We start from the raw sequence: 21,648 nt of genomic DNA, 5'->3' as shown, positions 1-21,648 counted from the left end.
GTGGCTCACTCCCCAGAAATGCTGGCTGCTCATGTCACCAAAATAGAGGCCAAGTGTGTAGAGAGATTCCAGCATTTCTGACCTCGAAAGCTGTAATCAGTGTCTTCTTAGAACCTCAGTGTCAGCAACGTTTTCCGGTTGCTGGTGAGTTGAAGATACATTATTAGGACAATAAGCAATACATTTACATACTGAACATTTTAAATATAAGAACATTTCATGTATTTATTAAATTATTAAATATCATGTTTTTCAAAGTAATTATGAAAACCCACTCATTGCCAAGCAGATGCTGGCTACCTACTATGTGTCACATGCAGTGCTGAGCCTGAATAGGGAGGAGACTGGGTGACTCTTCCGTCCAGTAGCTCAGGGATCATGGGTGGAGGCAGACAGGCAGCAGGACTGTGGCCTCCACACCAACAGCCTCGATGATGGGACATGCCCAGAAATATGGTGTCAAAGGTAGGTCATGCCCTGGCCAGGCGCCATGGCCCACCTAGCCAGGCGCCATGGCCCACGCCTGTAATCCCAGTGGCTTGGGAAGCTGAGGCAGGAGGATCACGAGTTCAAAGCCAGCCTCAGCAGTGGTGAAGCCCTAAGCAACTCACTGAGATCCTGTCTCTAAATAAAATAGGGCTAGGATGTGGCTCGGGTGTTATGTGCCCCTGGGCTCAATCCCCAGTACCAAAAAAAGAAAGAAAAATTAGGCCGTGCTTGTTCTGGCTTGCTTCCTTTGCTGTTAGGTTATGTTTTTCAGTAGATGGCATTTGTTTTGTTTTAATTGTTATTAAAAAAACAAAACAAAACAAAAAAAAAGAAACTGTGCTGGAGAGCAAACCTCATGAATTTTAGGCAAGTGATCTTCCATTAAGCTATACCCCCAGCCTCTCTTTCTGTCTCTGTCTGTCTCTGTCTCTCTGTCTGTCTCTGTCTCTCTCTGTCTCTCTCTGTCTCTCTCTCTCTCTCTCTCTCTCTCTCTCTCTCTCTGTACTGGTGATTGAACCCAGAGGTGCTTATTTCTGAGCTACATCTCTTTTTTATTTTTGATTTTGAGACAGGGTCATTGCTGAGGTTGGCCCCCAGTCCCTGGGATTACTGGGGTGTGCCACCACACCCGGCTGTACTTTCTTTCTAAAATAGTTTTATTGAGATATAATTCACATACTGTACGATTTATTAATTCAGCTGTACAATTTAATGCTTGTGAAGTCTATTCACAGGGTATGCAAATGTTCTGATTTTAGAACATTTTCAAAACTCAAAACTCAAAAAAAAAAAAAAAGAAACCGTGTACTTTTTAGCAGTCACCCTCCATGTTCCCCCACAGGCAGTACTCGTCTGCATTCTGTCTCTGTGGACTTGCCTATTCCAGGGGTTCCACGTAAAGGGGAGCATACACTATGGCTTCCTGTCTTCCTCTACTGCTGTTTTCTGGGTTCCCATGTAGAAGAATATATTGATATTCTATTCCTTTTTATTGCTGGGTAATATTTTATTAAAGGGATATGCTACGTTTTATTTATCTCTTCATCTGCTGGTGGGCATTCAGGTTGTGTTCACTTTAGGCTATTATGAGGAATTTGCTGCCTGGGGCAGGCTTCTCACAGAGCCCTTCTTTAGCATGTGAGCCTTGGGTATAATTCCCAGCACATGCACAACAAATTTCTGGATCTATGATTTGCAAATACTTTTCCCATTCTGTGGACTGGATTCTCACTTTATTAATGGCATCCTTGGAAGCACAAACTTTTTAAGTTTTTTTTTTTTTTTTTTTTTATGATACTGAAGATTGAACTCAGGGCCTCACACATACAGGGCAAATGCTTGACCACCGAGCTACATTCTCAGTCCTTTTCATTTTTTGAGACAGGTTCTGGCACTTGAACTTGTGATCTTCCTGCCTCAGCCTCTGAAGTAGCTGAGATTATAGATGTACACCATCGAGCCTGGCTACCAAGGTTGTTTGTTTTTGAGAGGGTCTCACTAAATTGTTGAGTTTGGCCTTGCACTTGCAATCCTCCTGCCCCAGCCTCCTGAATTGCTGGGATTACATGCACACGCTACCAGGCCCAGCTCACAAAAGGTTTTTTCTTTTTTTTTTTTGATGAAGTGCGTGTTATCTATTTTCCTTTGTTATTTGTGGGTTTTGAGGTCATAGCCAAGAATTGTTCTCTATACAAGATCATGAAGATTTGCTCCTAGATTTTTTTCTAGATTTGCATCATTTCACCTCTTACATTTAGGCCTGTCATTCACTTTGAGTTAATTTTTGTAAATGGTAATGGGAATTTGTAGAGGTGTTCCTGTGACTTAGTTTTCTTGGGGAATTGAGAAGCAAAGTCCTCTGCTGAGGGAAAGCTGGGAGGAGAGTCACTGGATGGTTGAGGAGAAAAAGAGCAGACTGAGAGGGCAGGAGAGGGAATGGAGCAGGGAAATTGAACAACCTGGTTACTGGACTGCATTGAAGGCTAAATTTAGGTTCTGAGTCATAAACAGAGCTTATGAGCTGTCAGTACAGAGTTATGCTTTACCCAGCCCTGCAGCTGCATGGGGCAGGCATGGGGCAGCAGAGAGTCGGGTTTTACCAGAGTTGGATGCTTGCCATCCAGTAAAACAAAGCAAGCTCAGGTAAGAGAGTTTCAAGGACCATGCGGCATGAGGAGTGGAGGGAAGGCATGAGGGGTGATGGACAGACGGAGGAGGATGGATGGAGTTTGATCCTGGTGGGTTGGAAATGTAGAGTACTAGAGAAGGTAGAAATGGGTGTGGTTGTATTGGGAAAAAATTCAAAAGAATATTCTACTAGCCCAGAAAACCCTCCCTGCAGAAAAAGAAAGGGGTTTAATTTGGTTTGTTTGTTTATATATGTATTGATTGATTGATCAACACTGGGGGATTGAAACCAGGGGTGCTCTACCACTGAGCTGGACCCCAGCCCTTCTTATCTTTATCTATTTTTTTTTAAAGAGAGAGTGAGACAGGAGAGAGAGAGATAGAATTTTTAATATTTATTTTTTAGTTCTCGCCGGACACAACATCTTTGTTGGTATGTGGTGCTGAGGATCGAACCTGGGTCGCACGCATACCAGGCGAGCACGCTACCGCTTGAGCCACATCCCCAGCCCCTTTATCTATTTTTTAATACTGGGTCAGGGTCTTGCTGAGTTGCCCGTGTCAGCTTCCATCTTGTGATCCTCCTGCCTCAGTCTCCCAAATCACTAGGGTCACAGGTGCGCACCAACAATGCTCGCCTCCATTTGATCATCATGAAACCAGACTGTAACTCACACCACGGGTGGTCAGCTGCTGACAGAAATGTAACCTCTGGATAGTCAAGCAGAGAGAATCCATTACGTGCATGTTTTCAGGGAAGACCAGACCTGTCCTCAGGAAGGAGGGCTTCATTTTTATATATTATACATGTTTTCACTGGTCCACAGCAGCCACCTGTGTGGGTTAATTGCCTTTATCTGAAGAATGAATGAAAGTTCTCCTCCTCTGTGACCCTCAGGGGCTAGAAGGAACAGGGCACTGTCTTCCTGAAGCCTACATTTCTAAGCAGTAGCCCCAGGCCTTTGAATGAAACATCTGTGGACTGTAGTGTTGGTGGCAGGTCTAGCTGGCTTTTTAAAAGATTTTGAAAGAGATAGTCATAGAACCTACGAAAGCACTCTCTCCAGCAAATGCTCTCACAGATGGCAAGGGGTCTGGAGGGCTCCCTCGCTTCTGGCCATAAGAACAGTTCCAGTTTTCCATTTTTTTTGTCCTGACAAGATACACATATAAAGAGACAAGAGGCGAGGGTGTGCGGTGACATCATCAAGCATAAGACACGGGTAGGGATGGCACGAGGTGGGGGATTTGAAGGGAGAAGAAGTGGTTTGGGGGTTCTGTAGGTCATGGTGAAAAGAGGGGTGGTGGGCGGCATGGCCAAGCTGCCTTGTCTCGTGCAATGGCCAGCACATAAAAGTTAGGGCTGGGTTGTGGCTCAGTGTAGGGCACTAGCTTAGTGCGTGCGTGGACTAAAAATAAATAAATAAAATAAAGGTATCGTTCAACTACAACTAAAAAATAAATCTTTTTTTTTTTTTTTAAAGAGAGTGAGAGAGGAGAGAGAGTGAGAGAATTTTTAACATTTATTTTTCAGTTATCGGTGGACACAACATCTTTGTTGGTATGTGGTGCTGAGGATTGAACCTGGGCCGCACGCATGCCAGGCGAGCGCTCTACCGCTTGAGCCACATCCCCAGCCCTAAAAAATAAATCTTTAAAAAAAAGTTGAAGTGAAGCCTTGCGCTCCACTCTCACCCAGCTTCACTAGCCTCCCTGACGTGCCCGTAGCTGCGGGAGGCAAAGGGCTTTCTTAGTGGGTGGTGCAGATGTGAAACGGTCACGCCATCCCAGAGGGTTCTAATGGCCCAACTGGACTCTGCACTGCAGATTCACAGCTGGGTGGGGTGGTGGGTGAGGGTGGAGTGAGGAGGAAGGCCTGGAAGGAACAAGAAGGAGTCAGGACTGGTGCTGGCAGGCGCCGCGTGGAGATGCCCCTGTCGAGGGCCCTGAGCAATGATTTACCAGCAGCTCTGAATGCACCAGTGGTCCAGGCGGTGTTTCCTAAACACCAGTGTCCACTCAGTGGAAACAGGACACCTTGGAGACACAGGTGGTTCCAATGCCAGACCTGGAGGTAGCAAAGCCTCATGATGCCTTCAACTCACTCTTGAAAGGTTCAAAATGATGATAATGTAACATAGAATCTAATACACATGGTAATTGTACTATTTGATGTTCACACACATATATACCCATAAATATATACCTACATCTTTCACACGGTGCACGTGGTCCCATCATATATCTATACATCAATGGGAGTTCTTTATACTAGTCTTACAACTTCTCTATGAGATTAAAATGATATTAAAATAAAAAGTTACCAGTCAACAGGAAGAAAATCTCCTCTGCAGACCCCCATTGGTAACTTCTTATAAAGCCTTCAGTGTCAATCATGTCCCCAAAGCCTCGCCTCTAAATACCATTGTTTCCACTCTCCTGATGCCTCGTAATGAGGATTCAGCTCAATTAGAGTTTCAAAAGGGACAAGACATATTCCAACCACAGCAGCATCATTATACATAGAATTCCTTACAAAATTGAAATCTTGATTTTGTATTTCCACTCAATATTTTATGATAATTGGTGTGTGTGTGTGTGTGTGTGTGTGTGCTTTCTGGCATTGGAAATTGAACCCATGGACACTATACCACTGAACTACATCCCCAGTCCTTTAGGGTCTTGATAGGCTGCCTAGGCTAACATTGAACTTGGTGATCTTCCTGCCTCAGCCTACTGAGTAGTTGGGATTACAAGTGTGTGCTACCTCACGGGGCTGTGTTTTTTGATATTTTTTCTAAAACGTGTGTGTGTGTGTGTGTGTGTGTGTGTGTGTGTGTGTGTGTGTGTTGCTGAGACTCAAATCCAGGTCCTGGCATGTGCTAGGCAAGCACTCTACCACTGTGCTATAGCCCCAGCCCTAAAGCATTTTTAATGACATCATTACCTTATTTATTTAATCCCTTTTTGTTGGACAAAGGTTATTTCCAATTTTCAGCCTTAGAAACATAATTGAGTGTGAATGTTACTCAACCATAAATAGACAATTGATGCTGATCTGCTGTGTTATATATCTTCATGATCCTTTCAAACCATTTGAAATTTCTAAAACATGATAGATCTGAAAAGGACAAAACACTCTCACTTAGTTTCCCAGTGTCTCAAGCATTTAAACTCCTTTCTTTCAAAGCAGATGGGGTGGTACATGCCTGTGATCCCAGTGACTCTGGAGGCTGAGGCAGGAGGATCACAAGACCAAGGTCAGCCTTTATAATTTAGCAAGACCCTCTCTCAAAATAAAAAGATAAAAAGGATTGGGGATGTAGCTCAGCGGTAAAGTGCCCCTGGGTTTAATTCTCAATATCCCCCCAAATAATATTAATAAACAAAATTTAAAACTAGGAGGAGAGACACCAAAATTTTAAAATAACTAAATAGCTCTGGTTTTAGATTCAATGAGCCAAACTGTGCCCTGAGCACTCAGCACTAAGAAGCTGACAGTGAACGAATCGTGGTGGTTCTCGGCTTCCTGAAGCCTGGAGTGAAGTGGTGGTTGCCCCACTGTGCGCGCACCCAGGTCGGGCACGTTGAGCCGCTGTGCGTGCATTCTCTCACGCCATTTTCATCACAAATCTTTACTTCTTCAACGCTGGGGACTGAACCCTGGGCCTTGCTCATGCTAGGCAAGTTCCTGTCACTGAGCTCCATCCCACTCCAAGACTTAATCCATTTAACTCTTTCTCTTTTTGCAGTGCTGGGCATATAACCCAGGGCTCATTGCAACTTGTAACCAGACTTTTTTCTTTTTGACTCTGAAGATTGAACTCAGGGGTGCTTTACTGCTGAGCCACATCCCCAGCCTCCACCTTTTTTTTTTTTTTTTTTTTGTGGCAGGTTCTCACTAAATTGCTAAATTGCCCAGGGTGGCCTTGAACTTCTGATCCCACTGCCTTAGCAGTCACTGGAACTACAGGTGTGCACCATCAGGCCTGGCTCTAACCAGATCTTGAAGTCCCCATTTTTATAGATGAGGGTAGAGGGGCGCTGAGAGACTGAGTAACTAGTAAGTGGCAACGCTGAGATTTGAGGTCAGATCCTTCTTCTGACCCCAAAGCCTGAGCTCAAACTCAGTGAGCAGGGAGTGCAGGTAACTCTTCGCTGGAGCCCGTAGACTCTTCCAAAACCCTGGGTACACTTGACTTCCGTTTTTTTTGCAGCTTTCTGCAGCTCAAGACTCTGATCTTGAGGTGATAATCCCCTCACTGGCGCCCCCAGCCTGGTTAACCTTCCAGGTTAATGACATCAAAGGCGTGTTTGAAGCAACTTCATTAGTGACAAGAGTGCCATATGTTTACAGCAGGGCAGAATCAGTACCTCCCTGAAGACTCCAGGCAGGAGAAACAGGAATTTGGAAATGAATAAGAGGAGGAAAGAAGCAGATAAGGATAGAACCTTTACAAGTAGCTCTTACTAAAAGCACACCTTTGCTTATTGCTGAATTTAGTTCCTGGGAAAACGTAAGACAGAAACTTTTTTATTGTCTGCACTTTACAGCCCACTGAAAAGTCCACCCAAGCTAAGAGACTCATGTACATTTCCTCAGTGAATGAATGGGAGGCCCAGGAACCCACCTGGAGGCAGAGAGGTAGTGACCAGCATTGGGCAGGGCTGAGAGGAGTGACTTAGACCTTCAGGGCAGCAGGCACTTGAAGTTCAAGTCCCAGGCCTACCACCAGCTGTGTTCCTGATCAGATCCCTTAATCTCCCTAAGCTTGTTTCCTCATCTGTGAAATTAGGATCGTGGCATTTCGTGAATGTTTATTCCTCATTCTTATGCAGGTGTCACGTTCTGCTGGTGTTTTGTCCTCAGACCTTAGTGAGTTGGGAGCTGCTCACTCTGCTGTTTACCAGATTTACTTTGCTCAACTCTAGTCTGGAAATGTGTTTATCTTTGTATGCCCCTCTGTGCCTTTCAGATACTAGGGAAAGGGAGGGGAAAAAAAAAACTTGTTAAATGAGAGAATAAGGAAGCTTTCCTTGAACTGTCTACATTTTCCCCGGCCTTATTTTCTCCAATGAAAAAGTGACAATCAAGCAGGGCATGGTGCCAATGCCTGTAATCCCACCTTCTCAGGAGACTGAGGCAGGAGGATTGCAAGTTCAAGGTCAGTCTCAGCAATTTAGCAAGGATCTAAGCAACTTAGTGAGACCCTATTTCTGAATAAATAAATAAATAGATAGATAAATAGATAGGGCTGGGGATGTGGCTCAATGGTTAAGCACCCCTGGGTTCAATCCTTACTGCAAAGCTAAAAACAAAAACAAACAAACAAAAAACTACCGTCATGGTCCCTCTCCTAAAACCATAAGCATTTTGGGCAGAAAGAAAACAAAGAACAAAGTACTTTGGCCCCTTGAAAAACAGGATGCTTTTCAAGGCATAACCATAGCACATCACACATAATCTGTGAAGCCCTAATGCACGTCTGAACAGGTGAGAGAGTGAGAGGAGAGGGGAACTTGGACTCAGGTGCCCTTGCAAAAGTGCTGTTCTCTCTTCCCCTCTTAGCAGGCCTACAAAGTGGGCGCAATTGTGTTCTTTTTCAGATGGGAAACCTGAAACTCAGCTAGGGTAAGCAGCTTATCTGATTGTCTGATTCCAAAACCTAATCTGTCCCTAGAATGCCGTATCAACTCTCCTGGGACAATTCCACTTACATTTTCCTCCCTGCGTAGAGCTGTCCCTCTAGAAAAACTTCTCTGGGTTCTTCTCAGCAAAACCTAGACAATGCCACGAGCCCTTGAAGCTGCATTTGGAAATTCCACAAGCCCTTAGTTGTGAGCTTTTCGAAAGAGCACCCTGTGAAGCTGCTGTCTGACAGGAGACACCATTTGGGAGCGGCTGGAGAGCAGCAGAGCGACTGGGCCAGCCTGGTCCTTCTGGTTCCCAAACCTGACAGGACTGTTCGCTCTTGCGCAGACTTCAGCTGGCTCAATGCATGACCCGTGCCAACTGCAGAAACTTTGGAGGAATATCTAACCAGAGTCAAGCTCCTAAGGAGACAGAGATGACTCAAGGCGGATTTGCTCCCCATTCCTTATTCCCAGGGAGAGTATTCATTATGCCTGGTTCTTCCTTCATCTTTTTATGCCCTGGGGAGTATTTTAAAAGCAATGACATTTTAGGCTTTTAGCAAGCAGATGTCAAAGACTGAGATGTGTGAGAAGGGGATAGAAAATGGATAGTTTACTGCCACTCTAGGCCAAAGTACAGAAGAGAAGTGCCTGCATCACAGCGTGGAAATGACATGCTCCAGTCTCCTGCTGTACCATGGGAGCAAGCGCCACATATCTTGGTGGATTTCTCCTGATTTCTCTGTGTCACAGTCTGATCTGGCTTTATAAGGAAGCTTGGGGAAATCTCCCGTCCGTGCACAACTCTCATCTAAACACATAGGTGGTTAAATTTCAGAACAGCTAGTGGCACACGCCTGTAATCCTGGCTACTCAGGAGGCTGAGGCAGGACCATCACAAGTTCAAGGACAGCTTCAGCAACTTAACGAGACTCTGTCTCAAAATAAAAAGTAAAAGGGTCTGAGGATATAGCATAGTGGTAAAGCTATATCAATCCTCAGTACTTCAAAACAAAATGTAACAAAACCTCAAATCTCTTGGACAAGATACTCTCTCTCCTTCTCAAGATGTAAATTGTTCAAAAAGACCTCTTTATTTGGCTTTGAAATCTGATTCAAGTTCAGGGCTGTGATAAATTGCTGATAACTCTAAATTATCCTTAATGATAATATACATTTGATAATTTTTAGTCTTTAAAAAGCAACCAACCACAGGTTGCCAAACTTATACAATATACAATATTGTACAATATATAATAATCTCAATCATTTGTATAATCAAATATGCATTAAAATTAACAAAAATAATTTGATTACCAGTTTCAGTTATTCTCATATCATAAAAATTACAGGCTATTTTTATTCTTTATACTTTTTCATTTTCCAATTTCTTCATAATAAGCATAGAATTATCTTTATACTCAGGAAGAAAGATTATATGGAAAAATCCAAGTTACCTCTGCAGCTATGGACATCACCTATTATAAATTCAGATATTTAATAGGAAATTTAAGATGTGAAAGAACAGAAAAATTTCAGATTTTGAGAAAGAAGATTTGAAAGAAGACAAGGAGCTTATTGTTTTATTGTTTTCTTCAGCAGACGTCCAGGAGTTATTTGCATCTGATTTTTTTTTTAATAGTAGTGGAGGCAGAACTCAACATACAAATCTTGAATATTTTGGGGTTTAATCCCCAGCACTCGCGCACACACACACACACACACACACACACAATGCCATAAATAATATTGGAGACACCATTAAATGTGTTGCCAATCTCTGAGAATCCAAGTCAAGTCAATGATTCTGAACGTTGGAGGGTAGAAAAATATTGACCTAAGGGACATCTCAAGTTCTCTCTTAGTGATGCCCGGATCCTGCAGGTTCACTGGGAGCAGCAGAAGCACCCAATCCTGGGATGGCTGGCCCCAGTTCCACCCAGCTCTTCCATTGACCAGTTGACACTGGGCAGTTCTCACAGCCTCACAGGCACCTCTACACTTGTTTATAGACGATGTGGGGCCCCAGATCTACCATTCTGTTTTCCCTGGCTAAGAATGGCATGACTCAAAGTCCAAGACTGCCACCACCCCAACTCTAATGTCCAACCAGGCCACTCCTTCCCTGGAATAGCCACTCAACCCCTGTGCAAGTGGGGTTTCCTCATCCCTGGGTTTCAGGTATCCTCCCTCGGAAGATGTTGCAAGGACTGACTAATGCACATTAGTGTCCCAATAACAATGATATGCAGTGCAGGTGCTGGGAGTTCCACAGCCACAATAGCACTGTGGTGACCGCAAAGCCACCTTTGTGTCTTGAATCTGGGCTTTCCATCCTACCATTTGGGGTTCCAGCTTAAGTCTCAGATGATGTCACTTTCCCCAGGGACTGGAAAGCATTCACTAGGATAGATGGATATGGCTAGTTTTATATAGTAGGGGAAGTCCATTCTTAGGAAGCCAGGAGTGCCTTCTTCAGCTTACCCCTCAAAGCACAACCCCAGGGGGTTGTTATTTTCTTTCCTTTTTGCAGTGCTGCAGATCAAAGGCAGGGCCTGAGGCCACGGAGCTACACCCCTCCGTTGTAGCCCTGAGATTATCTTTCCCAGAAACCACTGAAAACATTGCCAACTCTAAAGTTTCCTCCTTTAACCCAGAGAAGACGAATCCTCAGGTTTTGTCTTGTTTTTAACATTCCTAGTTAGCTCCTGAGAGTCCTGTCCTGGTTTCAGGCAGCGCAGGATTCATCCCGCGAAGTCAGCAGCTTTATTTTCCATATGTATGTAGCTAGGCATGTATGTATGGTGCTGGGGACTAAATTCTAAAATAAATAGGACTGGGCTAGTTAGACCTCACTCGTTGTCCTGAAATTGAACGCAATTTTATTCATTAATTTATTTGGGTGTTGGGGACTGAACCCGAGCGCACGCCGGCAAACCCTCTATGGTTGATCCGCACCTCCAGCCCAATCCTAGTAGCTTTATATCCTCTCCACACACAGCGCAATTCGGGAGGTGGGTTTTTCTGGGTAACGAGTGACAAGCTCGCGCCCACACGGACGGGAAAAGCCGCTCCTCTCCCAGGTGTGTGTCCCGAGCATCTGAACCTGTTGCGTTGCTCTCCACAGGTCAGCCCCGTCTGTCCGGCACGGGCCTGGGAAACACCCGCAAGCAGGTGTTTTCCGGAGACCCGTGCGGGTGCCCGGCGGCCGTGAGGTGGGGGTGGGAGGCGGCGGCAGCTGGAGGGCGGAGTCGCCGCGCGCGGGGAATCCTTTCCCGGCTTCTGCCTCGCGGAGTCGTCTTCACTCGCGGTGGGCCCCGCTGCATCGTGGGGCTGGAGACCGGGCCAAGCTCTCCGGCACCACCCAGAGGCCCAGCCCGCGCGCATCGGGCTCGGGGAAGCTTCGCCGGGTCTGGCCGGGACCACGTCCCCTCTCCGCCGAGGCCCAGACGGAGCCCAGCGCCTGCTACTCGAGCCGCTGGCCCCGGCCCGGCGCGACCGCGGGAGGCAGGCGGCCCGTATGCAAATGTCCCGCGGGGGCCGGGGGACGCCTCCAGCGCCCGGGATAAAAGGCGGAGTGAGGCGCGCGGGGCCGCAGAAGTCGCTGCCTCCCGGGAGCCTGCCGTGCGCTCAGGCCCCCGCGCCCCTGCCCGCAGCCCCGACAGCGCGGTCCTCCCCGCGGCCCCCGGTAAGGACGCGCGGCAGCGCAGACACCAGGCGAGGAGGTGGGCCAGAGGCGCCGACGCCGCGATTGCGGCACCGCCCCGGGCGACCCACGTCCCCCAGGTCGGGACGCGCCTCCGTGCGCCCCAGGGACCCTAGTCCGCGCTTTCTCACTGGGAACTTGGGAAGCCGACTCCCATACCGCGCTCTCCCGGACTGAGCAGGTGGCATCTCCCTAGGTGCCGCTCTGGGACAGTTTGTCCCCAGGCCATTGGCAGTGAAGACGGAAAGAACTGCGTTTGGTCAGGGTTAGGAGGGACTAAGAGGATCTCAGGCTGGAGTGAGTGGGAGTCAGGAGAAAAAGGCCGGGGGGGCCCCCGATAGTCCATGTTATTCTCCTGTTTTCCCCCCAGAAGTCCCGGGGCAACGGGCCCAGAGAACCCGTGAGGGGGACCGTGTGGGTGAGTGGGTACGCGTTTGAATGAGCCCCTGCGCTGCCCTGAAACTGCGAGTTACTCAGCCCTGCGGAGTCCTCACCTCCTCTAGTCAAAAAAGTCCTGCTCCGCAGCCCCCTTCCTCCTTCTTATTTTAAAAAAGAAGAGACCTTCTAAAGTCTGTTTTTTTGTTTTTAATTTTTTTTTTTGTACCGGGATTGAACTCAGGGGGCACTTGATCACTGAGCCACATCCCCTACCCCTTCCCCCTTTGTATTTTATTTAGAGACAGAATCTCACTGAGTTACTTAGCTCTTCGCTAAGTTGCTGAGGCTGGCTTTGAACTTGGTATCCTTCTGCCTCAGCCTCCTGAGTTGCTGGGATTACAGGCGTTCATGCCAACAGGCACTGGCCTAAAGTTTTTGAAGCTAATACCAAACTCAAGGTTGGTGGTTAATCTGGGATTTGTGATGGCTCCTTCCTTCATCCACCCATGCTGCACCCGCAAGATGCAATGTGTGAGGAAGAAAAATATCCCAGAGAGCACCCAAGTCTGACTGTCTGTCCCCCCAGTTTATGATGGCAGGCAGCAGTTGTGACCCAGGTCCTGGGGAGAGTGAAGGAACCAGCCCTCCTGCTTAAAACCAGTCAGGGCCACGTGGGGATGAGAGCCTGTGAGTCTCCTGAGGGCTTCTCTGGAGGAGATAAGCACATTGCTTCGTTCCTAAGGGTGCCTTTGGAGCTAGACTCTGAACTACAAGGTCAAAGAGACAAGGAATGAGAAACAGGAAAAGTGACGGATCCAGAGAGGATTAATTCTGAAGGCAGGGAGTGGTGACAAGTAGAGACATCTGACACATCTCTCCTCCTGTTTCTGTTTGTGTGCGTTTGTCTTGGTTCTAGACAGTGACTGGGAAACAGAAGACTGGAAACATGTCCGAGTTTTGGTTGATTTCGGCCCCTGGTGATAAGGAGAATTTACAAGCGCTGGAGAGGATGAATACAGTAACCTCCAAGTCTAACCTGTCCTACAACACCAAATTTGCTATTCCTGACTTCAAGGTGAAATTCCTGGGGAGGGGAAAGGAGATGGTGGACTGGTGGGCAGGAAGCAGCCTCTGGGGAATGAAGGAGAAAATAACAGGTCAAAGTGGGGACATTGAGGACAAGCCTGAGCTAGGGGATAGATATGGGAGTCGGTGGGCTCCGTGGGTCTTCAGGCCATGGCTCCAAACTAATTGTGGCACCTTGGCCTTGAAGCCCCAGGAGAGAATGAGAAGAGAGAGATGGTGGCGGTGGCAGGATCTAATGCTTCATATAAGTGGGAAGAACCTGTGAATAGCAGGTCCTCACCCATGGTCCTGGGGACCTTCCTGTTTTGTCTACAACATCTAAGAAGACCAACCACAGACTTGGGGTGTTCTGGCTTGCAGGCCTCAGGCCTCAATTGTACTCCTGACCTAGGGGAAGGGCAGGAAATCCAGGTTCTTTCTGATTTTGTTGGGGGGGAGACACTCTGTACAGACAGCTGGCAGAGTGGCAGAGGTTTGGGGTAGTGCACAGTGTCTGAGAGCTCTTGTAGTGGACAGCAAAATGAAGATAAAAAGGGTAAAGAGGAGGAAGATATATACAATCCTCAAAAACAGTGGACTTGGGCTGGTAGTGTGGCTCAGTGGTAGAAGGTTGGCCTGGCACGTGAAGTCTTAGGTTTGATCCTTAGCACCACACATAAACAGAACACAGACTGGCAGTATTTCCTAAGACTGTAGGTTTCCAAGGGGAAGAGGTAGCTAAAGAATTCCTTGGGACCACACCAATGTACACACACTGAGGGTGCCAACCACCCAGAGTCCTTATAATCAATCCTCTTCCAATCCTCAGTTTGCCCCTCTGCCAAAAGAGTGCACTGTCACCCTGAGTTGTTGGTGATGCTGCTCCATGTGCCAGCATTTATTGAGCAATGTGCTGGCAGCCAGGCCCTGTAAACAGAAGATTCCTTGTGGAGTCTTCGAGGCTCCCCCTGACAAGGTTGGGATGGGCTGAGAGAAGCTTAGTGACTGCTAGGTTGTGGGGCTGGCAAGTGGCAGGTGGGGTTCTGTATCCAGGTCTTACTGCTTCTTCAAGCCTGCCTCTGTTAACCCTGGGGACAGACACTGTAGAGGTTAGTGAATCCAGCCTCCACTCATTTACTGAGCAGGGCACCGTGCTAGACTCTGGAGGATACAAAGTTAAAAAATGACATGGCCCTACTAAAAGTTGCTTAAAACTAAGTTGCTTGCATGTCTATAATCCCAGAGACTTGGGAGGCTGAGGCAAGAGGATCTCAAGTTCAAGGGTGACCTCAGCAATTTAGCAAGAACCTGCCTCAAAATTTTAGAAAAAGGTATGTAGCTCAGTGGTGAAGTGCTCCTGGGTTAAATCCTCAGCACCCTTTGCCCTCAAGAATTAATTGTTTTGAAAATAATCAACTTCACCAATATCCAGTGGAGATTTTCAGGCTTCATCAAAGATTTATTAGTTTTTAAATTTGGGGGATTCTGGGGACTTAGTGCAGGGCCTTGCTCATGCTAAGCATGTGCTCCACCATGGAGCCATGCCCCCAGCCCTCCCTAATTGCTTTTAAAGTCTGGTTGGTCTAATCACAGGATGGCAAACCTTTTCTTTCTGATTCTGTGAAAAGACCTTTCAATACAATTTTGTGGACCTTGCACTCATTTCCGCACTAAGAGACAGGTCATGAATAATCCACAAAGAAAAGGGCCTCGAGGGGATGTAGCTTAGGTAGAGTGCTTGCCTCACACAGGGCCTAGGTTCTGTCTCCAATATCGAAGAGAAACAAAAACAAAAGAAAGAAAAGGACCGTTACAAATGAGTGGGAAGAAAAGCTGCTCCCTTCTAATCAAGATCAATGTCAATAGCAGCCAAGGACAGAGAAAGGGATGGCGGTCCTGGCTTAGGGAAGAAAGGCCTTTAGAAAGGAAAACTTGTTACAGTTGCTGGGGATTCATCTCATGAACAGCAGACTGCCTCTCTCAGAGGGAAATGAGCTCAGGTCAGCCCAGGACGTAATAGTCCTTCCGATGGTGGAGATATGACAGTTTATCCTGTTGGTCCCCAAAATAACATAAAAATCCTAAATCCCTGGGTTTCCCTTAGGAGTTCTTCCCACTTCTCAGTTGGGCTGTTGGCCAGGAGCAGCCAACTCCAGATCAAGGCAGAGTGCCTCACACTGCTCTTGAAGTGACAGCCACGCCTCTCTGCCAGCCAGCACTAATTATTTTATGATCTTTCTAGGTGGGGACCTTGGATACTCTTGTTGGTCTCTCTGACGAGTTGGGGAAACTCGATACCTTTGCTGAAAGGTAAAATATTTCTTATTTACTACATACAAGTGAGAATTTGGCATTGTTGTCAGAGGACACAGTGTTCTTGCTTTGGCTGAATCAAAGTATGGACTCATACTCTAAACCTGGCTCCAAAAGTCAACAGAGTGATCAGGTGGGTCCCCTGGGGGAGTGGGGTCAGCAGGAGCATGCTGGGCCCATCCTTGCTTTGTTTGCCGGAAAAAGCATCTTTTCTTTTCTTTTTTTTTTTTTTGGTACCAGGGACTGAACCCAGGGGTGCTTAACCACTGAGTCCCATCCCCAGACCTTTTAATGTTTTATTTTGAGACAGGGTCTCTCTAAGTTGCTTAGGGCCTTGCTAAGTTGCTGAAGCTGGCTTTGAATCTGATCCTCCTGCCTCAGTCTCCTGATCTGCTGGGATTACAGGCGGGCCCCACCACCAGCTAGAAGGCAGCATCCTATAAGGGATTGCCTTCAGTATGAAGATCATGCATAAAGCTGAGTCACGTAGAAAAATAATTGGTGCAATTCCCCTCAAGGGTTAAGTTTGTTGGTTTTTTGATAACATATGTTTAAAAAAAAGTACAAAAAAGAAAGAATGTAGAGTGAAAGTTAAGTTTTCCTCTGATGTGTTTTCCTCTTCCCTGTCCCCTGTCCCCTCATTCCCCTCTTCTGAGGCAGTGCTATGACTTTCTAGGCAAACCTTCCAGAGAAAGCCTATTTGAGCACAAGTCAACATGCATGTGTTTCATATGTACTCTCATAAAGTGCAAACAACTGTGTCTTGCTTTTTTGTTTAATAGCATAGCTTAGACATAGTTCCATGTCAGTTCATTGCTGCACATTCTTTTTACTAGCTGTATGGCCTTAAATAGATGTACCCTCATTTATTTGATTTCTCTGTTGTTGGATGTTTGAATTTTCTAGTCTTTTGCTATCACAGGCAGGGTGGTGATGACTGTCCTTTGTGCACATGTAGAAGTGGAACACTTAAAAGTGGTAGTTCTGGGTCAAAGAGTTTTTGCAAGGACAGCTTACAGATATGTCCCCAGTGCCCTGCCAAGAAGTTGTTCATTCCATTCACACGCTCACCAAAAGTGTATGAAATATCATACGGTCTTAGCATGACATTTCTTTTAAATAAGTTTATTACAAATTTGGTGCATAATCATGGGAATCAGTTATAGCTCATAGAATAGTGTGAAAAAGAAACTACAACTCACCCATGATCACATATCCAGAGACAAACACTGTTACATTGTGTTTATAGCCTGTACCTCCAATTTTCCCAGCACATATATTATTTGTGTGTGTGTGTATATATATATATATATATATATATATACACACTAATAAAAGTAAGCCCATATTATATACCTCATACGTGTAAACCCATATTTTGCTGTTCTCTTCATATTTTAGATTTTTTTATGTATTGAGGGTTGAACCCAGGAGCACTTGACCACTGAGCCACATCCCCAGCCCTTTTTTTTTTTTTTTAATTTTGAGACAGGGACTTGCTAAGTTGCAAGGCCTTGCTGGTTACTGAGGCTGACTTTGAACTCTTGATCCTCCTGCCTCAGCCTCCCAAGCTGCTGGAATTATAGGTGTGCACCACTGTGCCTGGCAAAAATCATTTTTTAAACTTAAAGTCTTTGAACTGTAGAAATTGGTACTGTGGATTGAATTTGGGGCACTTTACTGCTAACTTACATCCATCCCCACATCCCCAGTCTTTTTTTTTTTTTCTTTTTTTAAAAAATTTTGAGACAGGGTTTTGCTAAATTGCTCAGAGCCTTTTAAGTTGCTGAGGCTGGCTTTGATCCTGCAAGCCTGCCTCAGCCTCCTGAGTTTCTGGGATTACAGGTGTGCACCATTGCACCTGGTGCATAGGTCATAGTCTTTGAGAAAGAAAACCAACTTTGTCTTCCTCATCTATAAAGCGAAGTACAGTGACCATCTCTCTGCTTTCAGGGAGGAATGTAGGGCAGTAGAATAAAATTCCTGGGCATGTCCTGTGAAAAATCACCATCCAGGAGATGTGGCTGGATTCCCAAGTGCCAGCTCCTGTCTGTGGCTGCTCTGTTCCTGAGGTCTGATGAGCCTTCTGTAGCAAGAGGACAGATGCTAGTCAGATCTTCAAATCGGGGGACCCCAAGCCTAAGCAAGGGCTCTGACAGATGCCATCGAGGGCAGCCCCTGCCCTTGGCTGGGATGGCCTTCCGTGTTCCCTGCCAGCTCTGACAGACCACAGGCTGACCAAGAGGCTCTTCATCCTCGGCAGAAACACCAGCTGAAGGAAGGTGAGCTGCTCCATGGTAGCTGCTCAGCTCTGTGGTCTCAGCCCTCAGTGGTGCCCTTCTCTCCTTCCGTCCCACTCACCAGTGCCCCCAGCTCTGAGCTTCTGTGGGCCTGGATTATTGCTGTTGGTTCCACCTGAGTTAGTTAGTTAGTTAGTTAGTTAGTTAGTTAGTTAGTTAGTTTCTTTCTTTCTTCTTCTTTTCTTTTTCTGATTGCCTTTTTCTTCCCAATAGACAGTTGTGTTTTGTTCTGTACGTATTTGTTGTACGAGTTGCCTCTGATGGTTTTATAGCATATTTGTTTATTGTTGTTGTTTGTTGTTTTTGGAAATGAGGTGAACCCAGAGGTACATAACCATTAAGCCACATCCCCAGCCTTTTTTATTTTGAGACAGGGTCTCACTAAGTTGCTTGGGGACCTCTCTAAGTTGCTAAGGCTGGTCTTGAACTTGCAATCCTCCCGCCTCAGCCTCCTGAGCCTCTGGGATTATAGGCATGCGCCACCACACCCAGCATGGTGTAGCATATGCTTAAAAAAAAAAAAAAAAAAAACTAGAAAATGCATGCACAAGCAAGTCGTGAGCTCTCGTTTTGAAACACAGAAACTGTACAAATGAGAGTGTTTTTACAAACAGGGACTAGGTGTGGTCGAGAATGAAAATCACTGTGCGCTGTTTTGAGTTTTGCTTGTAGGTGTGAATTCCCAAGAGCTTTCCTATCAGGGGAAAAAGAAAAATAGTGAGGTTTGAGTGCCCTTAGAGTTCTGGCTTTGCTCTGGTCCAGAGCCTGGAACTTTGCTCTAGTCCAGGTCCATTTGGGAACAACCTCCCTGGCTCCGTGGAAAGTGCTCCAGTGTGATTAGATAAATAAACCCCAGCTGGGCCTGTAACCTAGGCAGCATAAACCTGTCAGCACTGCTTCTGCCCAGGAGGACAGAGAAGGGACAAGAGTTTTCAAGGTGTATTGTTTCCCTATCCTTTTATTATTTATTTACCGGGGACTGGAGTGTTTTTCCATGTAGCTGGAAGGCAGCCTTGGCTTATGGAGCTTTCCCTTTATTTTTTTATTTATTCTTTCATGCCACTGTGTTAATTTATTCTGTATTTGCATGGGGATTCATGAACATTTGAGAAGCCTAGTGCTTTTATCTTTTAAAATCTCCCCCCGGCCCCCCGCACCGCCCCAACCTTTCAGCATGTGAGTCTGTCCCAACATTGTGGCCTGTCCTGCTGCGGTCCTGGTTGAAATATTACATTTCACAGGCACTTGGCATTCAGCTATGCCTCCTGGTTTCTCTGGGGCCATGTTGACTGCCCCCTGTCCCTGAGCGCGTTGCCTGTGGTGTGGAATAGCTGGTGGCTTTTTCTTTACCCACGTGGTTCGTGAAGCTGTCTGAGGGTTGGCTGATCAAAGATCACGGATCTGAGTGTGGATGTCCACTTGGTGATGCCAGTGAGTTCTTGTGGGGACCTTCTAAATAGGAGTGAGATGGAACGGAAAGAAGTGCCCAGGCTTCTCTTCTCTGTCCATGCAGAATATCAGGTTGAGGTTATCTGTGGACATTTCAGACCTGTCCTGCACCTGCCCGTCCACCTGCCCCCCTGACACGTCTCCCATCTCCTCCCCATGCCTCAGGACCTCCTGCTCGCCTTCTCCAAGCAGAGTGCCGCTCCGCTCCCTCCTCCACGGCCCTCACCCCCAGGGACAGGCCTGAGAGAGGCAGTCTAAGGCCATCCTCTGACCCCATTCTGCTCTCTGCTTCTGTGAGTTAAACTGTTTTAGATTCCACCTGGGAGGGAGGAGAGGCTGTCCTCCTTTCTCTGTCCTTGTGCTGTTCACCATGGCATGTGCTAGCCACCGGGCTCAGCGGAGCTCTTGAAATGTGACCAGTCTGAACGCAGATGTGTGTCAAACACACGTCAGGTTCAAAAGACAGTACTGGAAAAATGACTTCAAATATCTTATTATTCTTTTTAATGTTAACTGCCTGTTAAAATGATAATATTTTGGATATTAGATGAAATAAAGTAGGTTGCTAAAATTAATTTCACCTGTTTTTTCTTTTGGAAATGTAGTGATTAGAAGTTCTCGAAATACTTTTGTGGCTCCTGTAATATTTGTGTTGGGCAGCACTGGGCTATAGCTCTGAGTGTTTCTCAACCTTGAACATGTAAGTGAGTGCCCTGGGGATCTTTAGACAACGTGGTTGTGACTCAGGGGATCTGAAGCCTGGGATTCTGCATTTCTTACCATGTTGCTGGCCTGCAGACTGCACTTGGCTTACCAAGGCTCAACACTTTAAATTAGTGGCTCTTCAACTTCAATGTGCGTCCGAATCATCTGGAAGGTTTGTTAGAGCATCCATTCCTGGGCCTCATCCCTAGAATTTGTTATTCTGAGGGGCCTGAGAATCGGATTCTCTAAGTTCCCCAGGTGGCAGTGCTGCTGGTCCTGGCTGAGCTTCCAATGGCTTCTTCACCTGGTGGTGGGGCCATCTGTTTCCCCATGGCCCAAAAGATGTCGTTACGACATGTGCATTTTTAGAACTGGTTCTTGGATGATACAAAATTTTCCAGTTCTGTTGGTGTGTTGATTTTCTCTTGGGGAAGGAGTACTGATATGGGTATATTGTGTTTTTGGAGAGAAGAGTCAGTTTCATGAGCCTTTTTCAGGTTATTTGCATGGAGTCTATCAGGGTCTGCTGTAGCTGCACATTTCCCGTTGGTTTTGGTCTTTGCATTTCCTTTGGTTATGCTACCCGTGGTCTACCTGTTTTGCTTTTAAGAGGAGCAGTTCTTGTCTTCATTCACCAATTTTATCATTTTCTTGATTTCTGATTTTTAAATTTCTGCATATATCCTGATTTTCATCTTCTTGCTTTATTGAGGTTTGTTTTCTTTCTGCAAAACCTACTTAATTGCATACTTAGTTCATTTATTCTCTCTCTCTCTCTCATGCTAAGGTAATGAGTTTTTCTCTGAATATTATATAACTTAAGTTTTGATGTGTGGTGTTTTCATTTTTTAAAATTTAGCTCATTTTTTTAATCCTATGTTTCTGGAAAGTTGGGTTTTTGTTGTTGCTCCTCCTTCCCTTTCTTTCTTTTGTAGTATGGAGATTGAACCTAGAGGTGCCTACTCTACACTGAGCCACTTCCCCAACCCTTTTTAAGGCCAGGTCTCATGAAGTGGCCCAGGTCCTGGCTTAGCTTCCCTGGCAGCTGGGACCACAGGTGTGTGCCACGGTGCCAGGCTTGTTTTTCACTTAATTCTTTTGCCTTGTGAGAGAATGAATTGGGTACTATGTCTGCCTTTGGGAATTTGATATTTTCTTTGTGACCTCATCTATTGCTGATTTTTCTCTTTCGGAAATGGAATTGAACCCAGGAGTGCTCTACTACTGAGCTACATCCTCAGTCCTTTTTATTTTATTTTTTGAGAGAGTGGCTCACTAAGTTTCTAAGGCTGGCCTTGAACTTGTGATCCTCTTGCCTCAGCAAATCACTGGGATTACAGGAATATGCTGCCATGCCTGGCTGCTGTGTTTTCCATGGGATCTAGGGAAGGGTGAGTTCCATTGGGATGGCATTATCCGTGATATTTCCTATTCCCTGCTTCATATTGTAAACGCCCTGCTGTTCTTGTGGGTCTGTGAAGG

The 21,648-nt window shown here is 46.1% G+C and overlaps 1 protein-coding gene across 18 annotated transcripts in view; it reads left to right on the top strand.

The window, feature by feature from the left end:
* The first annotated feature begins 11,311 nt into the window (after positions 1-11,311).
* The window catches only part of Atp6v1c2 (ATPase H+ transporting V1 subunit C2), a 46,787-nt gene continuing 36,450 nt past the window's right edge, over positions 11,312-21,648 (top strand). For 3 of the 18 annotated variants that reach the window (XR_005727463.2, XR_013429251.1, XR_013429250.1), the window contains exons 1-3: positions 11,531-11,938; positions 13,251-13,409; positions 15,642-15,709. Coding sequence is in view for 8 of the 18 variants with exons in the window: in XM_078029667.1 (XP_077885793.1) it covers positions 11,771-11,938; positions 13,251-13,409; positions 15,642-15,709 (395 nt within the window). In the remaining 10 variants the exon portion in view is untranslated. Of the gene's footprint in view, positions 11,334-11,524; positions 11,939-13,250; positions 13,410-15,635; positions 15,710-17,665; positions 17,995-21,648 lie in introns of those variants that run through there. The other 15 variants (XM_078029667.1, XM_078029666.1, XR_005727461.2 and 12 more) reach the window with 11 other exon arrangements.

This window comes from Ictidomys tridecemlineatus, chromosome 12 (assembly GCF_052094955.1).
Source record: "Ictidomys tridecemlineatus isolate mIctTri1 chromosome 12, mIctTri1.hap1, whole genome shotgun sequence".
NCBI classification, from domain to species: Eukaryota; Metazoa; Chordata; class Mammalia; order Rodentia; family Sciuridae; genus Ictidomys; species Ictidomys tridecemlineatus.
The sequence above is the reverse complement of the archived record's forward strand: the minus strand, read 5'-3'. Positions and strand labels throughout refer to the sequence as shown.